The 10707-nt window shown below is 41.0% G+C and overlaps 2 protein-coding genes and 1 long non-coding RNA gene across 3 annotated transcripts; all 3 read right to left on the bottom strand.

The window, feature by feature from the left end:
- Positions 1–454: 454 nt before the first annotated feature.
- On the bottom strand, positions 455–2497 carry LOC116722340 (uncharacterized). Its single transcript, XR_004339747.1, has 2 exons — positions 1073–2497; positions 455–929 (listed from the first exon to the last, which is right to left on the bottom strand). It is a non-coding gene; the product is annotated as an uncharacterized LOC116722340 (long non-coding RNA).
- Positions 2498–2643: 146 nt separating this feature from the next.
- On the bottom strand, positions 2644–5775 carry tmem53 (transmembrane protein 53). The gene is made up of 3 exons (XM_032566442.1): positions 5499–5775; positions 5195–5298; positions 2644–3611 (listed from the first exon to the last, which is right to left on the bottom strand). The coding sequence occupies exons 1-3, from the start codon at positions 5551–5553 to the stop codon at positions 2910–2912; spliced, it is 861 nt and encodes a 286-aa protein (XP_032422333.1). The 5' UTR covers positions 5554–5775; the 3' UTR covers positions 2644–2909.
- A 184-nt stretch (positions 5776–5959) lies between these two features.
- toe1 (target of EGR1, exonuclease) lies at positions 5960–10527 on the bottom strand. The gene is made up of 8 exons (XM_032566441.1): positions 10185–10527; positions 10058–10098; positions 9856–9952; positions 9239–9397; positions 8991–9104; positions 8090–8238; positions 7797–7959; positions 5960–7113 (listed from the first exon to the last, which is right to left on the bottom strand). Exons 1-8 carry the CDS (start codon positions 10296–10298, stop codon positions 6433–6435), a joined length of 1518 nt encoding a protein of 505 aa, XP_032422332.1. The 5' UTR covers positions 10299–10527; the 3' UTR covers positions 5960–6432.
- Positions 10528–10707: the final 180 nt, after the last annotated feature.

The following is a 10707-nucleotide window of genomic DNA, read 5'->3' as shown; positions in this document are numbered from 1 at the left end:
TGTAAACAAAACATTCCCAACTTGATAGGCGCGAACTACAGAAGACATTGTTGCATACTTCCTCGTTCAAATCTTCCTAGGCTGCATCTTCAAAGTGAGAAGAACTCGAAAGTCTTTTCTCTATTTTTCGTTTTCCCTTTTCTTGTGCTACACCAGAAAGGATGTAAATTTACATTATTTTCAATGTCAATTTCATTTACAGGGGGCAGCCCTAGCATGTTTGATGCCCTGGGCAAACTACATTCAGAGCGCCCCCATTGTAAAAGGCTAAATTTACATACAATTGGTTCATTTATATATCCGTAGATGAGATGGTTTATAACTCCTGATTTATCATGATTAGATTAATTTTCCTATATCTGTGTTTGAACCATTTGTTCGGGCTAACTAGGCCATTTCTGCTGCTGATTTTGACCCTAATAAAGTAAACATCTTGTGAAAAAAGGTAGGAGACTTTTTACTGTGAGCATTCTGGTTTATTGAAGGCACATCAGTTAAAAAGTGAACATATCGGTTGTGCTTCACACATACATTCATCGTCACTAGGCTTCGTCCTTGGACTAAATTGATCTGCATCACACATTAGGTCGACTTCACTTGATTTGGACACAAATTCTGTAAGGCAGCGACAACTCTAAAGGACGGACTCCCATGAATCACTTAAGATACGCGACACCTTCTTTAAAAAGCACCCTTATTTTAGTAGGAAATCATAAATTACGTTTCATAAATAGACAAAACAGAATAGGCAGTCAGATCTGTGTCAGACTGCCTGGCGACTACTAATGTACAATGCATCACATTTCACAGCAATAAATTATCCTAGGAGATTTTAGGTTGTTTTTTTTCCAGTTGCCACAAGCAAGTATCTCAATGCTTGTGGCAACTAATCTGAAAAGAAAAAAAAAAAGTGTTTATGTGGTACAAAACTTAACAGAACAGGTGCATCTCCGTAATTTAAATTATCGCTAGAAAGAGATTTTCAGTCATTGAAAAAGGAAATGAATCTCATTAATTATATAGATTCATTTCTACACAGAGGGATATGTCTCAAGTGGTTATTTCTGGTCACTTTCATGACAATTCTCCGCAACTTTAATAAACCAAAACTTATTAGTCTCTCAAAAGATTTTTACATTTCACAACCAGTGAGAGAAAAATACTGAAATGCTATTTATGAGCGACGACTTGACAGGATTAGGTTATCGACTCCATCCACAAGCAGGGCAAGCCGCAAAAAGCCATTGTTAAAGAAGCTGCCTGCTCACGCTGTGCTGTATCCTAGCAAGCTAATGGAAAATCGAGTGGAAGAAAAAAAAGTGTGGTGGGGCCAAAGTCCTTTCAATAGCTTCGTGCCTGTCATCTAAACTAGCAGAAACAAATGGCTGCAATAGATGCCTGTGTTAAATAGAGGGGAAAACCCTATCTCCCAACTTTCCCTGTTGGTTCCAGTAAAGCATCCATAAATATGCATTTGAAAATATGTTTGAATACGATTATCGCGTGGCGATTAGCCATACAGTTGGCCTGCTTACTACAGCTAATGTGGCTTATGTTATAATGTGTATGTTACATTTAGAGCACTATTAACTGTGTGCAATAGAAGTATCTGCAAAGACAGCGACTGACTTTAAGCTTTAGTTTTTGTCGGAATTTTTATAAGTATCGCAATATATATCATAAAATCTGATACGCCAATCCAGATATAAATTTCACTTTTTGAATCTATAAAATTCATTTTCTTACAATATTTTAAGTAAAAGCAATTACAAAATGTTATGCATGGTTCTTTTGTGCTTGTGTGTGGATAAATACTGTGACAGTTCTAAGGTTATCCTACTGTGGGAATGTCATACTGGCATATTTCAACTACCGTATTTTCTGCACTATAAGGTGCACCGCATTATAAGGCGCATAGAATAGATGCTACAGTAGAGGCTGGGGTTACGTTATGCATCCATTAGATGGAACTGCACTAAAGGGAATGTCAACAAAATAGTCAGATAGGTCAGTCAAACTTTATTAATAGATTACAAACCAGCGTTCTGAAAACTCCGTTCATTCCCAAACTGAATAAACAGCTGTTTTATTATTTTCCCCGAGGTAAAGTCAGTGACGTGGTATTCGTTCGTGTGCGGATGGAGAGATTACGTCTTTTCATAAACCGAAAGCACCAAGAAGGACCGGCTCTAAATTCATTAATAAGTTCGCGTGCTAGCGCTGTTGCCTTATTCGAATAGTGATTGTACTGACACTTCTACTTGCTGCTCTCTGTTCAACAACCCACTGTTCGAGTTTGTCCTCCAACTGTAGCCATCTCGCTTTGTTCCCTCGGAAACTCTGTTTAGTCTTCTTTACTTGACGCAGGTCATCTTGTTGCTTCCTCCACTTCCGCACCATTGATTCGTTCATGTTAAATTTTCTCGCTGCTGCTCTATTCCCGTGTTCTACTGCGTGACTGATCGCCTTGAGCTTAAACTCTGCGTCGTAAGCGTGTCTCTTAATAGGAGCCATTTTGGGGTCTTTACACAAAACCCAGCGTGCACCGCGCGCTTCTTCTTCTACGGGGGAAAATGAAGTCGGCGGCTGCTTACCGTAGTTGCGAGACCTGTTGTGGCTCAATATTGGTCCATATATAAGGCGCACTCTGGGCTTTTGAGAAAATTGAAGGTTTTTAGGTGCGTTTTATAGTGCGGAAAATACGGTAGTTTAAATGAGTTTATCTTATTAAAATAAACTAATTTAGACAAGTGGAACTTTCCCTTACAGTGCCCTGGGACATTAAATTGAAATGTAGCAGAAGTCATGAGAAGAAAGCTTTACAGTTTCTTGGATTTTTCAAACCACAGAAAGTAAATAAAAAAAGGCTTAGTAGTCATATTATCTTAAACTCTGGAGAGAGCAAAGCTTCACTGACTCTGAACGTGTTGTCTCTTTTTCGTTTCGGGTCCTTTGGAGTCCTTCATGCAAGCCACCAGGAAGTCACGGCACTTGCGAGAGTACTGCTCGGGAAAATCACGGAAGTGGCAGACGTGGGCACTGGAGGCGAAGTCGCAGGTGTGCACGGCGACGCCCTTCTTTACCACGGTCTCCGCGAAAAGCTCGATGTCCCTGTGCCTGATCACCTGGTCTGCTCCGGAGTACAGCAGGAAGTGGGGCCAGGCGGGCGGCCGCTCTCGCACGGCGTCGTAGTGGTTCTTGTGGATGAACTTCGTCACCGGATACAGCACGATCCGCAGGAGGAAGACGCTCACCGCGAAAAGCGCCAGGAGGACGTACTTTAAAACGGGGCTTATCCGGGGCCCCAGGGTGGCGGTGAGCGCGCGCAGGGCGCCTCGGACGTTTCCGCTGCCAGGCGCGCTGTCCACCACCGCCCCGAGCACGCGCAGCGAGCTGAACTGCTTGTCGCTGTGCAGCAGCTCCACGATGTACCGGTAGAGCATGAAGCCGCCGTTGCTGAAGACGTGGAAGAAGACGGGGCTGTTCTCCACCTCGTAGTCGTAGAGGACCTCCAGCAGCTTGAGCGCGGTGCCGCTCAGCTCCTTGTAGCCGAACGTCTCGGAGATGAAGACGGTCTTCAGGGGTGCGGTGTAGCGGATGGTGACGCATCCCTGAGGGAGAAACCGAAAGTAGAATAAAGCCGACAGTTGGCGGTTTCCTGTGACGTCGCAGCGATTTTAAAGCTACAAGCCACTAGATATTTCAGTAAAAACAAACCAAGCGAAGTCTGGATATAGTTTGTCTCCTACTGATCAACACATTCTGGACAATTTTCTATTAAGTGTTAGAATTTTGCTGTAAAATTCTTTGATAAAGTTAAATTCTATCCTCCCCAATACGGGTGGGAATTTATTGTATCGTTCATCATTTATTGTGATAAATTTCTTATTATGTGATGTTGATTTATTGTTGTTACGATAAATTTCTATTAATGTGTAAAAACCCTTAAAAACTGGCTGGATTGTTATTTTTCACCGATTTTCTCCTGTTTGTTCATTAAAGTTGTATCAATAAAACTGAAAATGTTATTAAATTCTTGTGCGCATTTCGGTGACACAAACCACTCTTCTTCATGTGATTAGTGTCCTAAAGAAATGCATTACAAATGCGTATGATTTTCAAGAACAGTATTTGTAATTGTGCCATGCACTCACGTTCATAAATACCTACAAAAACGTAACATATACATATCATCACTTGTATCGTTATTGCAATAGTACCACAAGATATTGTGATAAAACCCTTAGTCCATATCGCCCACCCGTACACCCCTATATAAGCTTCTATACACATATGCCTCTGGTGGCATCACAGAAGGTAACTTTTTAGTGGACTAACGTCTATTTATTGTATGGTTTTTCCTCCTTATTGTCAAATTCTACTTTAAATGTGTTTCTATGAATTACTCATTCCCACACTGCCTGGACACATGGAAGATCTATGAGAAAACTACGAGAGAAGACTGGAATGGCCAATTATCAGGTATGTGGTCATGAAACACCAAATGATGTGCTTGGTGTGTTTTACTGAGATGATTATCAAGTTCTAATTTGATTTTTGGCAGAACTGTTTCAACATCTACAACTTGAAATTTGCTACATCATGCATGTGCTCGCGGTACAGCCTGTACCAAGAGGTGGGCATTTATCGCATCGTTTATTATTTACATTTCTTATTGTGATGAGAATTTGGATTCATTGTTGTTACTATGAGTTCCGTAACAACAAATGCGTTTGTTTTTCAAGAGCAGTGTTTGTGGTGCTACAATTGCTGTGTCATGCAGTCACAGCCATACAGTTACCTGAAAAACAAGTAATGAACAGTTATCGTCACTTGAATTGATATCACAATAGCACGCCCAAATATTGTGATAAAAATTTAAGGCCGTAGCATCAGTATCGCCACCATTTTGTCAACAAAACAAAGAGGTTATAAAAAAATCAATGCTCAGCAGTCAGAGAGAGAGAGAAGGTTTCCAGGTGAACTTCCGCAGTGTGGGTTCAAATTACATACTGACACTGCAACTGGCAAGTAACAATTATATTTGCCGTGGAAACTCAATCTCCCATCATCCGGTTGCTGTTCTGCAGTCATTGTGCAATTGACAGTGAAAAAAAAAATTACACTTCCTTATAGTATTTTGACTGGAATAATCCACAGTCTGCTATGGCTTTTCTAATCTCGTTGACCTGACCTTGTCATTGTAGATGGAGCTGTATTTGGAGAGGTGTTTGTCCTTGCACCCAGCCCAGCCCAACAGGATCACAACTGGCTCCTTTGTCCCCTGCCAGTGTCTCTCTGAAAACAGGACGACACACACACACACACACCCACACACACACACACACACACACACAACACAGAGCTTTAACACTAGCACAGCGAGCTGCACCAGCAGTAACGGTACCACACACACAGCGGCTCTGCTGGACGGAGCTACTGTATGGGTTACATGCAAGGAGGACTGTGCATCTGTAACTATGACTGTAATTACTCACCTGATGTGCCCGCATCCGGAAATACAATATTATAGTCAATATCGTCGGCAGCCATTTCTAAAAGCTCTCCGGCGGGCTAACGTTCTCTCATTTAGACGTTGTAGGCGACTGAAAGTAGGCTAACATGGACACAATTATGTATTTTCTTTAAAAAAAAAAAAAAGACACTACGAACAGGTTGATTCACTACATTGACCATAAACAGTATTACAACAGAACCCTTCCTACCGACAGGAAAACCTCTTCTTCCTTTGGTTTTACAGCATGAGCAGCGATCTGTCTTTGGTTTATCGCCCCCGGGTGGACGGCGGTCGAAAATGCTCCTAAAGATTCACAGCTCCTTTGGACTTTGAAATGGATACAAACTGCTATGTAAGATTACACGCCACCTTATATTTTCTTTATTTTATTCTGGACAATTCGTATAAGTCTTTTGGACAAACTGAGACCACAATAACAGATTTCGGAGTGTTCATAAGGTTTTAATTACCAAGAGAAATGAGAGGCAACAAATCTACATTGTGGCAACCATGCATGCCAAACAACTCATTTCCAGCGAAATGTCGGATAATTAAATGGGTTGGCACATAAATTTAAGAAAATTCATTTGATTAAAAAAGGCAATGTTTTTAATTCAATGAACAGAGGAGGAGAATAAAACACTGACTGCTGATCCAAACATTTTGATCTATTTTTTAAAGAATTGTAACTGCTTAAAGAAAATTGCTGGTCAAAACGATGTCATCTATCATATTCTTCGTTAACATGAATTTATTAACGATTGACCCGGGCTCGATAAGACTCGTAGGACCGACCAGTCTCAGATAGTTCCTCAAATTTTCACACTAATCCAACCAGCAGCTGCCAAAATAATAAAACGAATACTATTAACCTCATCTTGTGCGAAATAAAATGACATTATAGAGAAACTGAGCTACATCTTCTGCCCCCACACCATCTCCATCTTCTGAACGTGGGCCTTGGATGACTTGGCGAAGGTGCTTTTCACCACATTGAGGGGCGCTGCCTTGCCGCTGAGATAGATCTTATTGACGCAGACGGGGAGCCAGGACTCTTCTGGCTTGGCGTCGGTTCTTTCCGGCCCAGGCTCCGCCTCCTTCTTGAGGAGCGCGCACGCGTAGGCGAAGATGTATCCCGTCATGTGGGCGTCAAAGCCTGCCCGGTGCGATCCCGCGTCCGCCTTCTTCTTCGCCTCGGCCTTGGACTCTGCAGAACGGACGCCGGTGCCTTCTCCGGCGCTCGCCGCAGAGTCTCCGGGGTTCGTTTCTTCACCGACTCCGTTTTCTTCGTCGTCGTCGGTTTTCGTGTCCCACCCGTCGTCCATGCGGGAGTTTCCATCGGTGCGCGATTTTTCGTGCGCCTCCATTTGGTCGCCGGCTGCTTCTTCCTTGTCCGCTTCCATGTTTGGTATTTTATCCTTTGGGGTGCCGTCGAAGGCGGAGCAGTCCTCGGCTATATCCGATGGCCCTTTTTTTTCCCTGCGTCTCTTCCGCTTTTTCCTTTTTTCATCTTTGCATTTCTCATCCTGCAGGATGATCAGGTCTGTGTCGTGGGACAACGGGCACTTGGTGCCGTTTGGACACCAGCCGAAAGCCTGAAAAACACAAGCAAAAACAATAAGCAAATACTGTGGCGGCGTTGGGTTTGTTTGATTTAATTAAAAGGTAGAAGATGTACACTTAGATAAAGTCATGCGACATTCACATTAGTAGGAACTGAAAGCTTGTTTTACAAAATAAAATCTAATGTAAAACCCTAATATGTTTCAAAAACATTCAGGAATAAAATAAGTAGAAAATAACAAAAACTTTATTGTACTTGGAAAAGTACATACACGGCTGAAGTTTTACACACTTATACTATCTCTGTTCAGTTTAGCAAACAAATAAAGTGAAAATATTGCCTCTTATGAAATGGTTTAAACTCACTAAGATTGGATGGAGCGTGTCTTAACGTAAAGTTTCAGGTCTTGCTTGTTGTTTTTGTATTTTGTAGCACAGGCAGTGTTTTGTACGTATGTTTTGTTTGTATGCATGCCACACTTTTTAGATTTTTTTTAGATTTCCACAATAAAGGGAGGAAAAAAACATATTGTCTTCCTTCCATTTCACAGGTACACATTATGCTTTCGTCTACTATATATATAAAACCTCAATATAAAACGCAAAACTTAGCAATAAAATGTAAAAAAAAAAAAAAAAAACTTGATTACTATATTTTTTGTAAAACTGGAACATTCTTCAACTTAAAAGGCTGCTGAACGTCAGTGAAACTTACTGAGAAGCGCTGGCAGACATCCGTGTGTCCCTCTATGGATGTTACGGCCGGACATTGTCTGTAGTCGACGTAGGTGGACAAGTCACCCGCGTACTGGCAAAATTCCAGGTGGACGTGAGGTCCATCTGAGCCAGAAGTGACACTGCGGCTGTTTTCCAGCTTGCTGATGATATATGGAAAAAGAAAAACAAACATTCAGGTCTACTGTTTTACTGGACGTCTTCAAAAGCAGACAGTGTCGCCGATAAAAGGATCGCCATGTCACTGAGTTGCTTGTGTGCTGGTATGCTTACCATTTCTTGTAGGCGTACTCCAGATATGAGGCGGTCAGCCGCAGCTCAAATTCAGTCACGTATTTGGTGTCGTAAATCCCAGCGGGAAACATTTCCGACAGGTCGGCTGTGAAGGTGGCCAGCCGCTCGGGGAGGTGGGCATAAAAACTCTTCCGAAAAAATCCCACCAGAAAGAAAACAATTAGTCTCATTAATATCTAAAACATTTATAACCAACAAAAATATTTGGAGATGATAACAGGAGCTGCAGCTAATTATTTTAGCAATTAATTATTCTGACGATTAATCGCGTAAGTGGATTTAGCCACTTAGGCTTATTTTATACAATACTAAAAATATGTTAGAAAAATGCAAATAAACTTAGAGTTTCTAAAAATAAGAAAATAAAATTGTATTGCCTAAAATGCAATAATATAGCAAAGAATGTATCTGCAGCTACATAAATATTTAAATAACCTCATTTGCTTCACTTCACATCAGAGTTATTGCTGATCTGTTGACTGTTTTTTTTTGTTTTTTTTTCAATTAACCAATTAATAATTGGACCGCAGAAGGTGCTTAATAGTAGAATTGTACTGAATTTGAACCAGGTGAAACTAAAATCACGACTACTTGAGGAGTTCTGGGTACAAAATATTTACAGACGAAGCAGATTTGTTATCTAAAATGCAAAATGTGTATATTTTTTGTACAGTTTTGACTTAATTCCTACACTGAATGTGTTGTTTTTTCAGCAAACGGCCTTTTTTTGAGTTCACATACTCCAGCCGACGATAATTTGATTACTAAATTACTTGGCGTTTATTTCAATAACCAATTAATCACGACTCATTGTCTTCAGTCTCATACGCCGCCTCATGGTTCTGGAGCTTAAATGAGTCAAAGCAGCGCTCTCTGGTACCTGGTAGAGGAAGGCCATGTCGATGAGGCCGTTGTGTAGCACCAGGGCCTTCCTGGCTCGCAGCAGTTCAGTAAACAAAGCTCGGATGTGGACCCCACGGTCGTCTGAACCTCCCTTGCAGACATGAAAACGTGCAACAGAACACTTAAGGGAAAACGGAGTCAAAGTAATCACAGGAGGAGCCGAGGAGGGCCAATTGGTCGTTCGGTTCGGATGGAGCAGGGACACCGACACCAAGGCATTCTCACCTTATTGTTGCCCTTGCAGTACGGGATCCCACTGCCGTACTGCTTGTTAAAGTCAAACCCGTGCTGCACCAGAAACTGGACCGACTGCGGCTCTATGATGTACTCCTCTGAACACAGCAGGGTGAGGTTGTACACCTGGACCAGGTAGGAGTCTGGAGGCTGACGGAGAAAAACGCTTCTTACGTCAACAAACTTCCTTGCTAAATTAATCTTACTCCTGACCTTTTTGCACATCTTGGATCTATGCAAATACAAACAATAATTTAATTTATTTGGATTTATGTGACTGATGAACAAAAATCTCTAAAAGTGAGGCCTACATTTGTAATAAGCCCCCTTTATTCTGATGCCACTAAGTGCAGGACATAGAAACATCCTTTGGTATCCTTCAGTGGGGAGAGAGTCTGGAATTCCGGATAAAATTCCAATCGATGACCAATTGCATGTCTCACCTATTATTAGATTGTAAGTTGTAGGAAAACTTGTGGCGTTTGTCTTTCAGTTTACAATTATGCAGTACTTCCTGTTTGTCTGTTGTTTGTTTTTTTAGCATGACAAAACAGAAAACATAGTTACACATGTACTTGATAATAGATAATGTCCGGTATATGTGGTACCTTTTGGTCCAGCTTCTTGTAACACGCAATTCCCAAAGAAAGGATGGAGCGAGAGCGAGCAGCGTGACATATTGCGTTGTATCTGTCCTCTATTGATCTGTAACATATCAGAAAGGAGTCAGAGAAACAACTCTGATCACAAACTAACATATGAGGGGGTTATTATTATTATTATTTTATGATATAAAATATATACACTCACTCAGCCAACAGGGACTTTCTGTTTCCCAGACCACTCAGTTCCTGCAGCAAAACAGAGGTTGTAGTTTCTTCCAACTGAGCAACACACACATGGTTAGAAAGCACACTCAGATCAGAGCAACACTTACCGTGTCAATCGCAATGAAGGATGATGTTTTAATTGCAACCACCATGGCTGGCCATAGTTCTTTGAAATTGTTACTATGGACATCAATTACAGGAACTACTATCGAAGATGACATGTTTTCTCTAAACTTTGTTACCAAAACGTTTCGCTTAAACTTAACAACTGCTACATGGAAGTTCCATTAACACAGGAAACTACCCAATAAATCGTTTTTAGCTGTTAAAAATGTTATATCTAGCTAATTACTTATTTTACGTCTCCGTTATAAGGTTTCAGATAACGTTCATTAGCTTTCATATTTCCGAGTACATCAATGAGCCTAGCCGTAAACATTTCAGCGTGCTTCTCAGTTGTTGGTGGTTGAAATTTCGCATGACTGGAAATGAAGGTAAAAATACTGGATTCTCTATTAAAATGCCAGTAATATTAGAGTAAAATATACATTTAAAAAGAGTCTGATTTTGATTTTGTAAAATCGCATTTTATTAGTTGTTTTTTTTTTATAGTAATTTGTTTTCAGTCAG

This window comes from Xiphophorus hellerii, chromosome 6 (assembly GCF_003331165.1).
Source record: "Xiphophorus hellerii strain 12219 chromosome 6, Xiphophorus_hellerii-4.1, whole genome shotgun sequence".
Lineage (NCBI taxonomy): Eukaryota > Metazoa > Chordata > Actinopteri > Cyprinodontiformes > Poeciliidae > Xiphophorus > Xiphophorus hellerii.
The sequence above is the reverse complement of the archived record's forward strand: the minus strand, read 5'-3'. Positions and strand labels throughout refer to the sequence as shown.

Excerpts from the sequence above, each read along its gene's own strand:
- tmem53 (XM_032566442.1), bottom strand. The coding sequence starts at position 5,553 with ATGGCTGCCGACGATATTGACTATAATATTGTATTTCCGGATGCGGGC. Across the intron at positions 5,299-5,498 it reads TCCGGATGCGGGCACATCAG|AGAGACACTGGCAGGGGACA; the intron begins GTGAGTAATTAC and ends TCCTGTTTTCAG. Across the intron at positions 3,612-5,194 it reads GCTCCATCTACAATGACAAG|GGATGCGTCACCATCCGCTA; the intron begins GTCAGGTCAACG and ends TTTCTCCCTCAG.
- toe1 (XM_032566441.1), bottom strand. The coding sequence starts at position 10,298 with ATGTCATCTTCGATAGTAGTTCCTGTAATTGATGTCCATAGTAACAAT. Across the intron at positions 9,105-9,238 it reads ACTGCAAGGGCAACAATAAG|GGAGGTTCAGACGACCGTGG; the intron begins GTGAGAATGCCT and ends CATGTCTGCAAG. Across the intron at positions 7,114-7,796 it reads ATGTCTGCCAGCGCTTCTCA|GCTTTCGGCTGGTGTCCAAA; the intron begins GTAAGTTTCACT and ends TGTGTTTTTCAG.